Source organism: Acipenser ruthenus, chromosome 47 (assembly GCF_902713425.1).
Source record: "Acipenser ruthenus chromosome 47, fAciRut3.2 maternal haplotype, whole genome shotgun sequence".
Taxonomy (NCBI): domain Eukaryota; kingdom Metazoa; phylum Chordata; class Actinopteri; order Acipenseriformes; family Acipenseridae; genus Acipenser; species Acipenser ruthenus.
The window spans coordinates 9,442,852-9,460,486 of NC_081235.1; the positions used below are offsets into that span (position 1 = coordinate 9,442,852).

Consider the following 17,635-nt stretch of genomic DNA (forward strand, 5'->3'; position numbering starts at 1 on the left):
CTCCCCTCCCTCCCTCCCCCCCTCCCCTCCCCCCCCCCCCCTCCTCTCACCTCCCCTCCCCTCTCCCTCCCCTCCCCTCCCCTCCCCTCCCCTCTCCCTCCCCTCCCCTCCCCTCCCCTCCCCTCTCCCTCACCTCCCCCTCCCCTCCCCTCCCCTCCCCTCCCCTCCCCTCCCCTCACCTCACCTCCCCTCACCTCACCTCCCCTCCTCTCACCTCCCCTCCTCCCTCACCTTGAATGTGATCTCAGCCAGGCAGCACTCCCTCCCTCCCTCCCTCCCTCCCCTCCTCCCTCACCTTGAATGTGATCTCAGCCAGGCAGCGTGTGCACTTGATGTAGAAGCGGAAGATGGGCAGCCCCATGTACAGCTCAGTCTGCACAGTCTCCTTGCGCGCGTTGAACTTCTTCCCCTTGTAAATGTACTCACCACACGTCTTGCACCTGGGAGGGAGGGAGGGAGGGAGGGAGGGAGAGAGGGGGAGGGGGAGGGAGAGAGGCAGACAGGGAAAGAGACACACTGAAAAACACTTGTAGTCTAAACATCCAGTGGTGGAGGGAGGGGTGGGGGATGGTGGAGGGGTGGATGGTGGGATAGAGTGAGGGAGGGATGGAGGGGTGGATGGTGGGAGGGAGGGATGGATGGTGGGAGGGAGGGATAGAGTGAGGGAGGGATGGAGGGGTGGATGGTGGGAGGGAGGGATGGAGGGGTGGATGGTGGGAGGGAGGGATGGAGGGGTGGATGGTGGGAGGGAGGGATGGAGGGGTGGATGGTGGGAGGGAGGGATGGAGGGGTGGAGTGTTAGTGGGGTAGCGTTAGGCTTCAGGAGCAGCACACACCTCATGTTGAAGGGAGCCATGAGCCGCACCACATACTGCCGGTCTTTGGGCAGTTTCAGCTTCGGGATCTTGGAGGGGTCGAAGTCCGGGGGGTAGTATTTCTGAGGGGAAGAAGAAGAAGTCTTTTGTCAAACCTGCGCTCCAACACTGACGACACTGGGAGCTCCTCTCTATTCCAGTGAGGTTTCTTATCTATGAATAAACATTTTTATTTTATTTTAAAGTTACAGCAGGGCAGCTTCTCAAACTCCACAGAGTTCACACAGAGTGTTTTCAGGTGAAAGTGCCCGCGTGTATTTTACTGGAGGAGGCACGGCTGGTTTGTTACTGTAGTGTGCACGGGGCAGGCTTGTGATAGTTATGCCAGTACGCGACTGCCCTCTAGCGGGGAGATGGTGTCATGCCGGTCACAATATCTCAGCGGTGCCCGCGGGGTCACCTTTCTTTCGCATGTTGTTCAGATAAAGGTTTGGTTATTTATTTTAGTTTCACGACACTGAACAGGCGCCTCGGAGACGGTAGGCGGCGCTCACTCTCTCCTCAGAATGAAACTCAAACCCTTGACTGATATCACAGATACAGATTAGGACTAATCTTGGGCTCCCTGGTGTGATTTTAGGAAAATGAATCCAGGATTGGAGCTAATCGGGCCCCGTGAAAGCAGGTGAATATAGCAGGCAATGACTGTGCTAGAGAGCGGATATTAACATGTATATTTATTGTGGTTTCCCGGACACGGTATTCAACTGTTTACCGGCGTTTTGACAAGACCGGAGAGAAGGGATGGCGCTGTATCCGAAATAAAACTATCCGCAATACCGCGCTTACACTGCGCGCGTTTCACTGCCGTGACAAAACGGGTCAGCCTGGAAACAATCCGCTATAAACAAACACCCCGAACACAGAAATCAGCCCCCAGGTCACGTCTGATCATTATCACCACTTGAACGTATTCAGGAAGTTAAAAAAACAAGCTGCGTGTGTGTCTTTCGAAGCAGCCCAAGCGCGCTCTGAAACCGACTGAAAACAGTAAATGAATTTAAACCACACGGGCCGCGCACCCCTCAGCACTCCGTACAGCAAAACAAACACCGCCTCACAATACTTACGTTTAACACTTTTCGCTCCGACATGTTTGTAACACTGAAAATCAAACACTCTGTTACTCTGAAGGAAGGAGAATAAACTGCGAGAAGCCACGACGTAAACAATGTACACTGTGCGACACACGCTTCCGGGGACCCGCCTCCCCGACTGCTGATTGGACACCGAGAGCAGCGTTTAGAGAATATCTCCTCTTGATAGGCTAACAAAAAATATAGACTAGGCGGATTCTGAGTTACTGATTGGCTACAGGGAGGATAGCGCTTCTGAGCATGCGCAGACCCTGCGCTCTGTGACTCGCTTCCAGTCGTGGGCGTGGTTTCGAATCTTCGACGCTCATGCTGGGCGTGGCCACGCACTCTGTTAGCAGGTCCGGGGTTTGCTCTGCACGCAATGAACACAGCAGCGCGTTTCCATGTCAGTTAAACACGTTTTATTATGGAAGCGTTACAAAGCAGATCAGCACGTGGTTTACACTGTAGAGTCCCGATCACATCAGCTATGCAGCATCACAGAAATCAACCCACAGGAACACAGCGCATGACTAATACACGAGGATACAAACACATTGCCTATCTACAAACATGAGCAGGGATCACTAATGAAAGACTGCAACTGACCTGCTCTGTGCTCGTGGATAAATGGAGAAATATTCCTATGATACAAATCTACTTATACAGGGTACTTATATTTAATCAGAGTGAATCTTTACTAGCAACGATACAAAATACTACTCTGTGTGGGCATCAGTGGGCTGTCAGGTGGTGCTGGCGCTGGCTGGCTCGCTCCACTCGCTGGCCTCTCCGTTGTCGATGAAGTCCAGCGCGGAGATGCGGACGGTGTAGGAGGAGCGCGGCCGCAGACCCTTCAGAGTGCAGCGGGTCTCCTCATAGGGGCCGACCTGAGAGAGGGGGAGAGGAGACGGAGGGAGAGATCAGCACTCTGCATTACCCCGTGGCTCTTTATTTAAGATGAATTCTAATAAGTTCCTGTGTAAAGTGAGTGTGTTTCCGTTTCGCACTCAGCTTCCTCACACACACAGACACTTCTATATTAAGAGACGGGTCGGCTGCACACATCAGCTTCTACAGCACACAGCAGTAGCTGTGAGAGTGCAGGGAGCTCACTGTGCGGCTGTGCTTGTCCTGGCCCCAGCTGTACTGCACCAGGTACTTGAGAGGGAAGAGCTGGGGGAGTGGCCAGCTGGGAGGCGGGGCCCACTGCAGTGACAGCTGCCGGCTCCGCCCAGGGGTGGGTGTGGCCATGACATTGACAGGTGGGTCAGGTTTCACTGAGAGAGAGAGAGAGAGAGAGAATTACATACAGTATGATGATTACACCAGGGCAAAGATCAACCTCCCCTCTCCCCCTCTCCTCCTCCCCTCTCCCCCTCCCCTCTCCCCCTCTCCCCACCCCTACCCCCTACCCCCTCTCCCCACCCCTCCCCTCCTCTCCTCACCGATGTTCTCCACGATGAATGGCAGCAGGGTGCTTGCTTGCCCTGCTGTGTTGCTCGCTGACACGTTGATGTAGTAGGGGAGAGATGAGTAGAGTTCAGGCTCCTCTATCACACAGAGTGAGTCGTCCAGAGCGTCCCTCACACACTGCTGCACCTTCCCTTTAAAACCCAGACTGAGGAGAGAGACATGGGGGTCACAGAGACACAGAGACACATACAGAGACACACAGACACCCTCACAGACAGACACACGGGTGCAGTTGCTGTCTCTCACCTGTAGGTGGCAGTGACCTCAGTAGGCAGGTGAGTGTCTCGCTCCAGCGTCCAGCTGCACAGAACCTTCTCAGGGTAACTGGGAGACCAGCAGCGGACCAGTGGCTTACTGGGGGCGTCTGCACACACAGAGAGCAAGAGAGAGAGGGAGTCAGAGATACACAGATAGACAGACAGACACACAGACACACAGACAGACAGACACACAGACAGACAGACACACACACAGACAGACAGACACACAGACAGACAGACACACAGACACACAGATAGACACTCACACAGACAGACAGACAGACAGACAGACACACAGACACACAGACAGACAGACACACACACAGACAGACAGACACACAGACACACAGACAGACACTCACACAGACAGACAGACAGACAGACAGACAGACACACAGACACACAGACACATAGACAGACACAGACAGACAGACACACAGACACACAGACAGACAGACACACACACAGACAGACAGACACACAGACACACAGACAGACACACAGACACACAGACACACAGACACATAGACAGACACAGACAGACAGACACACAGACACACAGACACATAGACAGACACAGACAGACAGACACACAGACACACAGACAGACAGACACACACACAGACAGACAGACACACAGACACACAGACAGACACTCACACAGACAGACAGACAGACAGACAGACAGACACACAGACACACAGACACATAGACAGACACAGACAGACAGACAGACAGACAGACACACAGACACACAGACAGACACACACACAGATAGACAGACACACAGACAGGCAGACACACAGACAGACAGACAGACAGACGGACAGGCACACAGACACTCACACAGAACACATCATACATGAGATAAACATACACCTTTTCCCAGTTTCCCACAAAAGCACAGCCAAGTGTAATAAAGCCCAGTGAAAGCACAGGTCAGCATTATACAGCACAGAGAGCGATGGTAAGGAATATTAAAAACAGGCAGGCACTGGGTGTGGAACTCACTGTCGAGGGGGAGGGCTGCAAGGCTGCAGCCTGCGACTCTCAGCAGAACTGCGACCGCACACCAACGCATGCTACACGTCAATCACTTGCACTAGAAAATAAAACAGTTTGAGTCTGTTGTGACTTGAAACAGATTCAAACCTGCCTGCCTGTCTGTGTGTGTGTGTGTGTCTGTGTGTGTCTCTGTCTCTCCGTCTGTCTGTCTGTTTGTCTGTGTGTGTGTGTGTGTGTGTCTGTCTCTCCGTCTGTCTGTCTGTTTGTCTGTGTGTGTGTGTGTGTGTGTGTGTGTGTGTGTGTGTGTCTGTGTGTGTGTGTCTGTCTCTCCGTCTGTCTCTCTGTCTCTCTGTCCGTCTGTCTGTGTGTCGGTCTGCCCATACGAAGATGCTAACAGAATAAAAAAGGATTCAAGTTGATTAATAAGATTGAGTGTTGCAGTCCTACCTGTTCAGTTTCCTCAGCGGGTCAGTGTGCTCGCTCTCTCCTCTCTCGCTCTCTCGCTAGCTGTGTCTTTGAAGCCAGAGAGAAGCAGGGCTGGACACACAGCCAGGAAACGGGGGGGGGGGGGGGGGGGGGGGGAGAGGGGCAAGAGCACAACTGACCCCCCCCTCCCCCCCCCCCCCCCGAGTACAAAGAGATCAACGACACCACTGAGCGCAAACAAGTGAGCCGGCTCACAATAACCAGCAGGCAGGACAGGAGGGGCTGAAGAATTTTATTGTGAAGCAAAGTAAATACACAAACACACAGAGGAATGAAACAAGCAAACACAATGAAATGAACGGCAGCACTCGGGACAAGTCGCTGAGTCGCTCGTCTGGTTCATTCGTGGTTCGGCCGTGTTCACAGAACACATTGCAGGAGTCCCGCGTGTTCCTGTGTCAGGGCTCGTCCCTGATTGATGGCCTCGATGTCACTCCTCTTCTCATCACAGAAACAGAGAGCGTTATATTCTGCTGGGAGTCAGGCTCCTGCGGGGCTCTGGCCTTGATTGAGCGAAAGTGAAATTGTTTCATTCTGATCTGATTTCCAGGAATTCTGCCCAACGTCCTCTGGAGTCCCGCTGGGCTCGGCCGAGGAAACCGTTCCAGGACAAAGAGAGGTGGAGCGCTTCTCCGGGCTTCCGGAATTTCCTGTTGTTTTCAAACAGTCTGTGAAACTAAATATGAGAGCAAAGGGGGCGGGTTCCAGGCAGGCCTCGTGCATGCAGGAATTGTCACTTGAAAAAACTAAAATATAATTGACCCAATTCATTTGTGGAGGCAGTGCTGGTCTCCCCCACGTGCTTGTCCGGTGTGCAGTGTCGGGGCGCCCTGGCTTCGCGTGCAGTGTCGGGGAGCCCTCTCTTTCTCAGGTGCTGCTCTGCTGGTGCATCCTCAGTATTTGCAGCAGGAGCCCCTGCACCTCCTCATCCATGCGCCCCTGCGTACAGAGAAATCACACTTTACACCCTACAGAGCCTCACAGAGCACACCGAAATCACAATGCACACATCACTGCACTCCCCAGCTCACCTGGACAGTGCAGAGCACACCGAAATCACAATGCACACGTCACTGCACTCCCCAGCTCACCTGGACAGCGCAGAGCACACCGAAATCACAATGCACACGTCACTGCACTCCCCAGCTCACCTGGACAGTGCAGAGCACACCGAAATCACAATGCACACGTCACTGCACTCCCCAGCTCACCTGGACAGCGCAGAGCACACCGAAATCACAATGCACACGTCACTGCACTCCCCAGCTCACCTGGACAGCGCAGAGCACACCGAAATCACAATGCACACGTCACTGCACTCCCCAGCTCACCTGGACAGCGCAGAGCACACCGAAATCACAATGCACACGTCACTGCACTCCCCAGCTCACCTGGACAGCGCAGAGCACACCGAAATCACAATGCACACGTCACTGCACTCCCCAGCTCACCTGGACAGCGCAGAGCAGGTGAGAGCGATAGACAGACACCACTGACAAGTGCTTCTTCTCCCAGTCCTGAGAGAGGAGGGAGAGGGGGAGAGAGAGGGGGGAGAGAGGGGGGTTATTGTAAGCATCGCTGAACTGGAGATATGAAATTCTAAATATGTTGAGGAAAATGACAAGGTTTCAGGCAGACCTCATATACTGTACACAGGGCCTGTCTCGTACCCGCGTCTCTCCCACCTGTATCTGCTGCTGCAACGTGGTGACCTGGCTCCGCAGCGCCTCCAGCTGGCCGGGGGTGGGGCTGGCCGGGGAGGGGGCAGGTCTGGAGGGGGGGGCCAGTGGCTGAGACAGGGTCCCCAGAGCCTCCTTCAGTCTGAACACCTCCTTCGACAGCTCTGTGATCTGAGGAGACACCAGCGACACAGCACTGCTCAGCAACGCAGCACAGCGATCTCATCGGCACACAATCACACACACAGTTTTCAAGTCTCCCAGGTCCCCACCTTGTGGTCCCTCTCCCGGACCAGGCTGCTGGACTCCTCAATACGCTGGTGCAGCTCCTGCACGCGGCCCGACTCGGCTCTCAGCTCCTGCAGCTGCTTCTCCACGGCAGCCAGCGCAGCCTCAGCACTGTGCTTCTCACTCTTCATGAAGAGAGCCTCCCTCTGCACCTGGAACACCTGGGAGAGAGTGAGAGAGAGTGAGGAGTGAGAGAGGAGTGAGAGAGAGAGGAGAGAGAGAGTGAGGAGTGAGAGAGGAGTGAGAGAGAGAGGAGAGAGAGAGAGAGAGGAGGGGGAGGAGAGAGAGAGAGAGGAGTGACAGGACAGAGAGAGAGGAGAGAGAGAGGAGTGAGAGGAGTGAGATAGAGGAGTGGAGGAGAGAGCAAGAGAGGAGTGGAGGAGTGAGAGGAGTGAGAGAGAGAGGAGTGGAGGAGTGAGAGGAGTGAGAGCAGTGCGGTACACAGTGAGTGATACGGAGGGTGCCCTCACCTCAGTGCAGGTCTTCTCGTGTTGGCGTGTCAGGGTGCTCAGCTTGGCAGTGAGAGTGTTGATCTCCACCTGCATGGAGCACCGCTGCTCCTCAAGCTGCTCCTGAGAGACACTGCCCTCCTTCTGCTGCCTCAGTGCAGCCAGCTCAGAGTCCTGCAGAGAGGGGAGAGGGGTTACAGACACTGAGACACACTGACACACTGAGACACACTGAGACACGCTGAGACACACTGGGACACACTGAGACACTGGGACACACTGAGACACTGCTCTCCTTCTGCTGCCTCAGCACGGCCTGCGTAGAGGGGAGAGGGTTAGACTAACACTCCCAGACCCCCCCCCCCCCCCAACACCCCCCCCCTCCCCCTCACCTTGACCTGCAGCTGTTCCTCATGAGACACTGCCTCCTGTTTGAGGACCTCCAGCTCGGCCCGCAGCCTGGCACTCTCCTGCTGCGCTGCCCCCAGCTGTGCTCTCAGCTCCTGCAGGGCGTGCTGGTCCTGCTCCCTCTGAGCAGAGAGGGAGGCTCGCAGCTCCTCCTGCTGCCCCCTCAGAGAGCTCTCCTCCTGGGCTCGCTCCACCCGCTCTGCCTCCAGTCTCTCCACCGCCTCGCTCAGAGCCTGCCTCGCATGACTCAGCTCAGCCTCCAGGGGAGCGGCCTCCACACCGGGGACTGGGGAGGAAGAGAACAAAGGTAATCTTGAAAACCTTTCATTAATGAAGGGTCTTTACACAAGCAACTGCCCTGCCCCTGCCCCCTTACCCTCAGCGTTGGCCTCCTGCCTCTCCCCTCTCTCCTCCTCCTCCTCCTCCTCCTCTCCTCCTTTCTCTGGCCCGCGGATCCTCTCGATCTCCAGCAGGGCCTGGTTGTGCTTCTCCGCTAGCTCTGCCCTCTCCCTGGAGATCTCCTCCAGCTGGATACTCAACCCCAGCCTCATCTCCTGGAACTCCTCCAGCGAGACTCTGTGAGCCAGCGAGTCCTGCAGCTGCTGAACCCGGGCTTCCAGCTCCTTCACCGCCTCCGCCCTCTGCCTCAGAGCCTCTCCGGCCTCCGCAGCCTCCTGCCGGGCCTCCTTCAACTCCAGCCCCAGGCTCTCAGTATTGGAGCTGGCCTCGGCGTTACTAGTCATGTCCTCGTTGCTAGGCGAGTCCTTGTTGCTAGGCATGGCCTGCACATTCTCCTCCACCGAATAGATCCCCAATCTCACCTGCTCTTGAAGCCCCTCAACCTTGTCCAGAGTCTCCCTGTGCTTGGCCTCCAGCTCTCGGAGCTCCTTGGCCATTTCCTCCAGGGTCTTGCCCCCGGGTTCTTCTCCAGCGCTCTCCCCAGGTCTCACCCTCTCCCTGCTCTCCTCCAGTTCAGCCTCCAGCCTCTCTATCTGTGCCTCGCACCTGCCCCTCTCTGCCTCCTCCCTCTCCTGCCTCTCTCTGCAGGCCTCAGCCTCAGCCTGGGCCTGGGAGTAGCGCTCTTGCAGCCTGTCGAGCTCCGACTTCAGGGAGTCGTACAGGAGGACTGGGATGAAGTCCTGGCTCTCTATCTCAGTGCCATCATTCTCGTAGGTCTCCAGCATCTGGGTTAAAAATAAAAAGGAGGATAGAGGCAGTGACAGTGAAGCATGGAGGAGACGTTGCGCTGTGTCCTACTTACTGGAGCTGCTGTCCCAGGACTCAGCACCAAACTACCTGCCTGTTACTGGCGCTGCCCTGCAGAACAGCGCTCAGTTAAAACTGGAAGCACGTTATTGAACATTAGACACAGACAGCAGTGCCGCTTTGAAACGTCCTTTTCATCTTGTTTTCATTTCTGTACACTGCTGTTATACCTCCTTTGAAACCTCCCTCTCTCTCTCCCTCTCTCTCTCTCTCTCTCTCTCTCACCTGCACCTTCTCCTCTAGCTCCCTGTTCTGCTGTGTCAGGGTGTCCACTTGTCTCTGCAGCGTGGACAGCAGGTCCTCCTCAGAGCCGCGGGACCGTGTGGACAGCAGCTGCTCCGCACCTGGAGGTGGTGGGGTTGGGAGGGGGCTGGTTAGAGTCATCATCCATACAGACATTGAAACTCAATCGCAAATTCAAAGGTAAAACTTAACAAGTAACTCAAGTCAAGCAGACCCACACTTTCACCTCCTTCACCAGTGTTATGGTGAATTAGTATTTTTATTATTTTTCCAGAGCTCCTGGAGTTTTACAGCCGTACTGTTTAAAATGATCTGTTGATCTGCTGCTTGTGTGATTTCTACCTGGGAACTCAAAGAGCTCCTCCATGTCCTGGCCCTGGTGGTCTGTCTCTGTGTCCGTCTGGCTGGCTGTCTCAGTCTCGCTCTCTGTGCGCTGGGACAGGCTCACCCTCCCTCGCAGCTCCGACATCTCAGCACACAGGCCCTCGTTCTCCCTCTCCTTCTGCTCCAGCCTCTCACGCAGGGAGTGGAGCTAGCAGAGAGACACAGGGTCAAGGAGGCAGGGAGAGAGGCAGGGAGGGAGGCAGGATTAGGGGCAGGGAGACAGACAGGCACACAGCCAGGGAGAGACACAGAGACAGACAGACAGATAGTACCTCCTCCTCCAGCACTGCGGCAGTGCTTGCCTGCTGCTGGGCGGACTGGGAGAGCTGCTCCAGACTCTTGATCTTCTGGAGGAGACGTCGTCGCTCCTGCCTCAGCCTTCGAATCTCCTCGAACACCTCCTCATCCTCCCCCTGAGAGAGAGGGGCCCAGGGAGAGGGGCAGGGGGAGAGGGGCCAGGGGAGAGGGGCCCCGGGGAGAGGGGCAGGAGGTGAGGGCAGGGGGAGAGTTGTGATGCTGAATATTTTTTTGCAAAGCGCAGAGCTGCGCTGCAGTAGCTGTTGCTGTCTAAGAGCGCGATGCAGACTGTAACTTACCCTCCCAGCCTGAGGGGGGCAGTCTCTCTCGGGGGACTGTGCTGGAGAATCAGGGGATAGGGGCGAGCCCTGAAATAAAAAACAATAACATCAGCACTCCCTGCCCACACCTACCCAAACCATAACTCCCTCTCCCCTCTCCCCTCTCCCCTCTCCCCTTGTACCTGTGCTGCAGTGCTGGGTGGAGGGGGGGCTCTTCTCTTGCGGGGGGTTCCTGTCTTCCCTGTCCCAGGCAGGGGGGGTGCCGGCGGGGGCTGATTCGGGGGAAACAAAACAAGAGGTTAGAGTTTATTTGTGTTTGCTCAGCTCATTCTCCACACAGTCAGGCAGTGCAAGGGCAGTCTGGTTCTAGAGGCTCATTCTCCACACAGTCAGGCAGTGCAAGGGCAGTCTGGTTCTAGAGGCTCGTTCTCGGGGTTACCTGCTCACTGTCCCCCGAATCCACAGCTATTGAGAGCATAGAGCGAGAGGAGAGAGAGGAGAGAGAGTTAACCCCTTCACTACTGAACAGAGTATTGATTAGAGTATTGAGTAACTCATAGATATATTGATCGGTGTATTGACTGTACTGATCAGTATATTGAGTATATTGATTGTACTGACTGTATTGATTGTACTGATCAGTGCATTGATTGTATTGATTGTACAGGTTGTATTGATTGTATTGATCAGTATATTGATTGTACTGACTGTATTGATTGTACTGATCAGTGTATTGATTGTATTGATTGTACAGGTTGTATTGATTGTATTGATCAGTATATTGATTGTACTGATCAGTGTATTGATTGTATTGATTGCCGCACCGCTGGTCCTGGATGTGCGGTTGGGGGCGGAGTGCAGCATGTTCATGATGACCTCATTTCCTGTTGCCATGCTGTAGTGGGCGGCGCTGTGTCCGAGGGCGTCGGCTATGTTGATGTTAGCCCCGCCCCTCAGCAGCACCTCCACCGTCTCCACGCTGTCACTCTCACACGCCAGCATGAGAGCCGTCCTGAAATACACACCCACATATACCAAGAGATATGCATCACACATAACAACCACATATACCAAGAGATATGCATCACACATAACAACCACATATACCAAGAGATATGCATCACGCATAACAACCACATATACCAAGAGATATGCATCACACATAACACACCCCACATATACCAAGAGATATGCATCACACATAACAACCACATATACCAAGAGATATGCATCACACATAACACACCCCACATATACCAAGAGATATGTATCACACATAACAACCACATATACCAAGAGATATGCATCACACATAACAACCACATATACCAAGAGATATGCATCACACATAACACACCCCACATATACCAAGAGATATGCATCACACATAACAACCACATATACCAAGAGATATGCATCACACATACCACACCCCACATATACCAAGAGATATGCATCACACATAACACACCCCACATATACCAAGAGATATGCATCACACATAACAACCACATATACCAAGAGATATGCATCACACATAACACACCCCACATATACCAAGAGATATGCATCACGCATAACAACCACATATACCAAGAGATATGCATCACACATAACAACCACATATACCAAGAGATATGCATCACACATAACAACCACATATACCAAGAGATATGCATCACGCATAACAACCACATATACCAAGAGATATGCATCACACATAACACACCCCACATATACCAAGAGATATGCATCACACATAACAACCACATATACCAAGAGATATGCATCACACATAACACACCCCACATATACCAAGAGATATGCATCACACATAACAACCACATATACCAAGAGATATGCATCACACATAACAACCACATATACCAAGAGATATGCATCACACATAACACACCCCACATATACCAAGAGATATGCATCACACATAACAACCACATATACCAAGAGATATGCATCACACATAACACACCCCACATATACCAAGAGATATGTATCACACATAACAACCACATATACCAAGAGATATGCATCACACATAACAACCACATATACCAAGAGATATGCATCACACATAACAACCACATATACCAAGAGATATGCATCACGCATAACAACCACATATACCAAGAGATATGCATCACACATAACACACCCCACATATACCAAGAGATATGCATCACACATAACAACCACATATACCAAGAGATATGCATCACACATAACACACCCCACATATACCAAGAGATATGTATCACACATAACAACCACATATACCAAGAGATATGCATCACACATAACACACCCCACATATACCAAGAGATATGCATCACACATAACAACCACATATACCAAGAGATATGCATCACACATAACAACCACATATACCAAGAGATATGCATCACACATAACAACCACATATACCAAGAGATATGCATCACACATAACACACCCCACATATTATTATTATTATTATTATTTATTTATTAGCAGACATGTATCTCAAGAGATGTGTCTCACACATGTGGTAGAATCCCCACCTCCCCTGCGCGTCGCGGGCGTCCGTCTCGGCTCCCCTCTGGATCAGGAACCGGCACAGCTCGACCCGGCTCATCTGGGCCGCCAGAATCAGAGGCGTCGACCCGTCCTGGAGCAGAGTGGGGGAGGCGGGTCAGTAAACCAGAACCAGAGGCGCAACCAGCAACCAACAGAACAAGAAGCAGGTGATAATCAATGCATTGAGGAGACTTTACTATTGAAAAGCAAGACGCTGAAACGTGTAGCCCTTCAGGAAGGCCTTGAAATACCACTTGACTTAACCGAGGCTCCGTGAATCGAGTCACTGCTGCATCTCTCATCAGAACCAGCTTCCTGGTACCTGATCACTTCCTGTGTTACTCACCCCGTCCCTGCAGTTCAGACACGCCTTAAAGTTCCAGAGTGTCTCCATGCAGGAGATACAGCCGCTGACCGCTGCGGAGAGAGGAGAGCGTGTGAGTCTGTGAGAGTGTGTAACAGAGAGTGAGTGAGTGTGTGTGTCTCAGTGTGTGTGTCTCAGTGTGTAACAGAGAGTGAGTGAGTGTGTGTGTCTCAGTGTGTGTGTCTCAGTGTGTAACAGAGAGTGAGTGAGTGTGTGTGTCTCAGTGTGTGTGTCTCAGTGTGTAACAGAGAGTGAGTGAGTGTGTGTGTCTCAGTGTGTGTGTCTCAGTGTGTAACAGAGAGTGAGTGAGTGTGTGTGTCTCAGTGTGTAACAGAGAGTGAGTGAGTGTGTGTGTCTCAGTGTGTGTGTCTCAGTGTGTAACAGAGAGTGAGTGAGTGTGTGTGTCTCAGTGTGTAACAGAGAGTGAGTGAGTGTGTGTGTCTCAGTGTGTGTGTCTCAGTGTGTAACAGAGAGTGAGTGAGTGTGTGTGTCTCAGTGTGTGTGTCTCAGTGTGTGTGTCTCAGTGTGTAACAGAGTGAGTGAGTGTGTGTGTCTCAGTGTGTGTGTCTCAGTGTGTGTGTCTCAGTGTGTAACAGAGTGAGTGAGTGTGTGTGTCTCAGTGTGTGTGTCTCAGTGTGTAACAGTGAGTGCGTGAGTGTGTCTCAGTGTCTCACCTGCGTGGTGCAGAGCTGTCCTCCCATAGCTGTCTGTCCCATCAACTGAGACCTTCTCCTGAGGGCAGAGAGACAGGGAAAGAGGCTGAATTCAGAGACATCACTCTCACCTACATCTCCCCCTCTCTCCTCTCTCCTCTCCCCTCTCCCCTCTACCCTCTCCTCTCTTCTCCTCTCCCCTCTCCCCTCTCTAGCTCTCCTCTCCTCTCTCCTCTCTCCCTCACCTGCAGCAATCTCTTCACACACTCTGGGTGGCCGTGCCTCGCTGCCAGGTGCAGAGCATTGAACCCTGGGAGAAGAGAGAGAGAAAGGGGGCAGAGTTTAGAGACACCAGCAGCTCAGGGGATAATTAAACCCTTCCTCTCAGCGCTCTTACTGCAGTCCTGACTCTTAGGGAGAGGAGCCAGGCTCATTGTTAGGGTCAGGCTCAGGGTCAGGCTCAGGGTCAGGCTCAGGCTCAGGGTCAGGGTCAGGGTCAGGGTCAGGCTCAGGGTCAGGCTCAGGGTCATGGTCAGGGTCAGGGTTACCGCAGCCTCTCATGGTAATACTGTGATTCTGTGTTTCTGTCTCTCTTGGTTTACCTGCCCCGTCGGTCAAGGTGATGTCCACCCCGTGTGCCAGCATCACCTCCAGACACTCCACACTGCCCCGCATCGCACTGGCATGGAACCTGCAGGAGAGGAGAGAGGGAGAGGTGCGTCGATCTCCTGTATCCATCCCGTGTGTGTTGTGTAGTGTGTGTTGTGTAGTGAGTGTGTGTTGTGAGTGTGTGTTGTGTAGTTGTGTAGTTGTGTAGTTGTGTAGTGAGTGTGTGTTGTGTAGTTGTGTAGTTGTGTAGTGAGTGTGTGTAGTGAGTGTGTGTTGTGTAGTTGTGTAGTTGTGTAGTGAGTGTGTGTTGTGTAGTGTGTGTTGTGTAGTTGTGTAGTTGTGTAGTGAGTGTGTGTTGTGTAGTTGTCTAGTTGTGTAGTGAGTGTGTGTTGTGTAGTTGTGTAGTGAGTGTGTGTTGTGTAGTTGTGTGTGTTGTGTAGTTGTGTAGTTGTGTAGTGAGTGTGTGTTGTGCACTCATGTTGACTCACGCTGACTTGCCCTCTGGGTCCAGCTTGGTCGGGGTCAGGCCCTTCTTCAGGATCAGCGCAGCGACTCTCTCGGGGTCATTGAGCTCCACGGCCTGCAGCAGCTTCTCATCACTCTTACTCCAGTCCTGACCCTGAGAGACAGAGCGTTACTACAGGGTTACTACAGGGCTACTACAGCCTCTAATCTTACTCCAGTCCCTATGGGATGGTAAGATGAACAGCACACCCAGAGTGTTTAACACACCAGCTCCCCTCCCACCACCCTGAATAAAAGCAGAAGAAACCGGTCCGTACCGCGAGGGCGCCGAGACACGGGCAGAAGCGCTTCATAGAGAGTAACAGCAGCTGGAGTTCCATACAGCTGAGAGAGCAGGAGCGAGGCACCCCAAAAACACCCTGCACCCCTACACACACACGCACACACACACACAGAGATACGCTCACACACGCACATGGACACACACAGAGATCCACTCACACACACACACGCACACACACACAAGCACACACAAAGATCCACTCACAGATACACTTCCACTGAGACACTCTTCCACACTCACAGATCAGTGCTGTCCTGGTTCACTACAGCAGCTCAGTCTCACTCTCTCACTCCAGAGCTGAGATCCCAAACACTCGAGAAACTACGATGCTGCAGTTTAGACAGAGCTGCTACCAACACTGCAGAACAGAGCGCTCCCACCCTCCCTCCCTCCTTCTCCTCCACCACACCTGACCCAATACTATCACTTTCTCTCTCTCTCTCTCTCTCTGTAACTCAATGTATCTCTGTCTCTCCTCTCTCTCTCTCTCTCTCTCTCTCTCTCTGTAACTCAATGTATCTCTGTCTCTCCTCTCCTCTCCTCTCTCTCTCTCTCTCTCTCTGTAACTCAATGTATCTCTGTCTCTCCTCTCCTCTCTCTCTTTCTCTTTCCCCCTCACTCTATCTAGGCCAAGCTACAATTTGCATGTAAGCATGTGAGCTCAGCAGATAAAAGGACACACAGTGTTGCAGCTGGTCATCGAGACAAGGGCACTGAAACAGTCAGGCGATAGAGCTGGATCCAATCCCACAGCTCAGACACTGACAGACTCCCGGACTGTGTGAGCTGGACGGGGTGCAGCCTAGTGGTGAGAGCTGCAGGACGGGGAGCCAGGGGATAGACCTGGGATCCGGGTTTGAATCAGCTCAGGCACTAATGGACTCCCTGACCCTTGAGCTAGAGGGGGTGTAGCCTCAGGTACACTTGGTACCCCTGTGCCCGTATTCACAGCCTCCTGGCTCAGCGTGTCACACTGCCCTCCTCCTCCTGTCTCAGCGTGTCACACTGCCCTCCTCCTCCTGTCTCAGCGTGTCACACTGCCCTCCTCCTCCTGTCTCAGCGTGTCACACTGCCCTCCTCCTCCTGGCTCAGCGTGTCACACTGCCCTCCTCCTCCTGTCTCAGCGTGTCACACTGCCCTCCTCCTCCTGGCTCAGCATGTCACACTGCCCTCCTCCTCCTGGCTCAGCGTGTCACACTGCCCCCCTCCTGTCTCAGCGTGTCACACTGCCCTCCTCCTCCTGGCTCAGCGTGTCACACTGCCCTCCTCCTGTGTTTATTTCTGGCACTCCCCCATGACTCTAGTCTAGGGTGGCATGTCCACAGTGTCTGCCTGCTGCTGGGAGCTGGTTAATAATTTACTGGATACAAGTAGATACAGTTACAGGAGCTGGAGAAGAAGAGGAAGAGGAGGAAGAAGAGGAAGAAGAAGAGGAAGACTCATCATTAGAATATATTCAGCGCGAGCAAAGAAAGGACACGTGATAAAGCTGCTGGCGCTGAAAGCAGAATTATTGAGACGCGTTTGCAGCTGCCGGCTGGAATGCCTCTCAATGAATTATTAGACGCGTCTCTGATGGAGGAGCTGCTGCAGATGAAAGGTGTGTTCGTACTGACCTCACACTTTTTAAACTTCGCCTTCAAACTCTTCATGTCTCGCGATGTGTTTTGGCCGAAGACTTCTCGTTGCCTGAAGCAGAAAAGCAACAAAATATTCTACAAAAAAAATCTATAGAAAATCTAGAAATATTTAAAGAACTTCATACGGAGTCATACAAAGTTATAAAAACAAACGATTCAAGCTGCTTCCGGATCTGTCCATGGTGCTGACTTGATCGTCAATACAAGTTCAGAGTTCTTGATAGCGGCACAGGGCATTATTAACCTTTTGTTTTACGAATCCTTACCTGTATCCCAAACCCCTGGAAACTCACGAGGTCTGTGTGTCTAGCAGTCGGCGGCCGGACAGCTGGCCGATCTTATGATGTCAGTGTCGTTAGCGCTCTCTTTCCCGGTAAGCGTACCTGCTTACCTGTGCCCGCTCTCGCCTCTCTCTTTCTCTCTCCCCGTTCGCTGATAGCAGGGGGCGGGGACTCCCACTGGGTGGTATTGAATGACCGGCCCGGCTCGCAGCTGTCTGCCGGTGTCATGACGT

At 52.9% G+C, this 17,635-nt stretch overlaps 3 protein-coding genes across 5 annotated transcripts in view; all 3 read right to left on the minus strand.

Annotated features, from left to right (window-relative positions):
• LOC117971441 (splicing factor YJU2-like) overlaps nucleotides 1–2,211 on the minus strand; it is a 5,160-nt gene extending 2,949 nt beyond the window's left edge. For both annotated transcript variants that reach the window (XM_034919703.2, XM_034919702.2), the window contains exons 1-3: nucleotides 1,946–2,211; nucleotides 837–937; nucleotides 296–440 (exon numbers count right to left, since the gene is read on the minus strand). In XM_034919703.2, coding sequence (XP_034775594.2) covers nucleotides 296–440; nucleotides 837–937; nucleotides 1,946–1,969 — 270 coding nt within the window. In that variant the 5' untranslated portion in view covers nucleotides 1,970–2,211. The remainder of the gene's footprint in view (nucleotides 1–295; nucleotides 441–836; nucleotides 938–1,945) is intronic.
• A 145-nt stretch (nucleotides 2,212–2,356) lies between these two features.
• On the minus strand, nucleotides 2,357–5,204 carry LOC117971429 (interleukin-27 subunit beta-like). Its single transcript, XM_059014014.1, has 6 exons — nucleotides 5,140–5,204; nucleotides 4,699–4,789; nucleotides 3,674–3,791; nucleotides 3,400–3,572; nucleotides 3,068–3,231; nucleotides 2,357–2,841 (listed from the first exon to the last, which is right to left on the minus strand). The coding sequence occupies exons 2-6, from the start codon at nucleotides 4,766–4,768 to the stop codon at nucleotides 2,698–2,700; spliced, it is 669 nt and encodes a 222-aa protein (XP_058869997.1). The 5' UTR covers nucleotides 4,769–4,789; nucleotides 5,140–5,204; the 3' UTR covers nucleotides 2,357–2,697.
• Nucleotides 5,205–5,399: 195 nt separating this feature from the next.
• ankrd24 (ankyrin repeat domain 24) lies at nucleotides 5,400–15,843 on the minus strand. 2 transcript variants are annotated; one of them, XM_059014016.1, is made up of 21 exons: nucleotides 15,456–15,843; nucleotides 15,162–15,292; nucleotides 14,667–14,755; nucleotides 14,310–14,374; nucleotides 14,086–14,143; nucleotides 13,394–13,464; nucleotides 13,032–13,138; nucleotides 11,298–11,485; nucleotides 10,913–10,938; nucleotides 10,656–10,745; nucleotides 10,492–10,560; nucleotides 10,168–10,308; nucleotides 9,854–10,043; nucleotides 9,494–9,612; nucleotides 8,379–9,186; nucleotides 7,987–8,288; nucleotides 7,616–7,768; nucleotides 7,130–7,306; nucleotides 6,864–7,028; nucleotides 6,630–6,695; nucleotides 5,400–6,117 (listed from the first exon to the last, which is right to left on the minus strand). In XM_059014016.1, the coding sequence occupies exons 1-21, from the start codon at nucleotides 15,516–15,518 to the stop codon at nucleotides 6,046–6,048; spliced, it is 3,150 nt and encodes a 1,049-aa protein (XP_058869999.1). In that variant the 5' UTR covers nucleotides 15,519–15,843; the 3' UTR covers nucleotides 5,400–6,045. The 2 variants fall into 2 exon arrangements, with proteins under 2 accessions (XP_058869999.1, XP_058869998.1); XM_059014015.1 differs by having other exon boundaries at nucleotides 6,849–7,028.
• Nucleotides 15,844–17,635: the final 1,792 nt, after the last annotated feature.

Coding starts and splice junctions, on each gene's coding strand:
- LOC117971429 (XM_059014014.1), bottom strand. CDS start 4,768: ATGCGTTGGTGTGCGGTCGCAGTTCTGCTGAGAGTCGCAGGCTGCAGC. Junction 3,232..3,399: donor ATTCATCGTGGAGAACATCG/GTGAGGAGAGGA, acceptor TCTCTCTCTCAG/TGAAACCTGACCCACCTGTC. Junction 2,842..3,067: donor AGGACAAGCACAGCCGCACA/GTGAGCTCCCTG, acceptor CCCCTCTCTCAG/GTCGGCCCCTATGAGGAGAC.
- ankrd24 (XM_059014015.1), bottom strand. CDS start 15,518: ATGGAACTCCAGCTGCTGTTACTCTCTATGAAGCGCTTCTGCCCGTGT. Junction 10,939..11,297: donor CCGCACATCCAGGACCAGCG/GTGCGGCAATCA, acceptor TGCTCTCAATAG/CTGTGGATTCGGGGGACAGT. Junction 8,289..8,378: donor GCAGGAGGCCAACGCTGAGG/GTAAGGGGGCAG, acceptor CTTCCTCCCCAG/TCCCCGGTGTGGAGGCCGCT.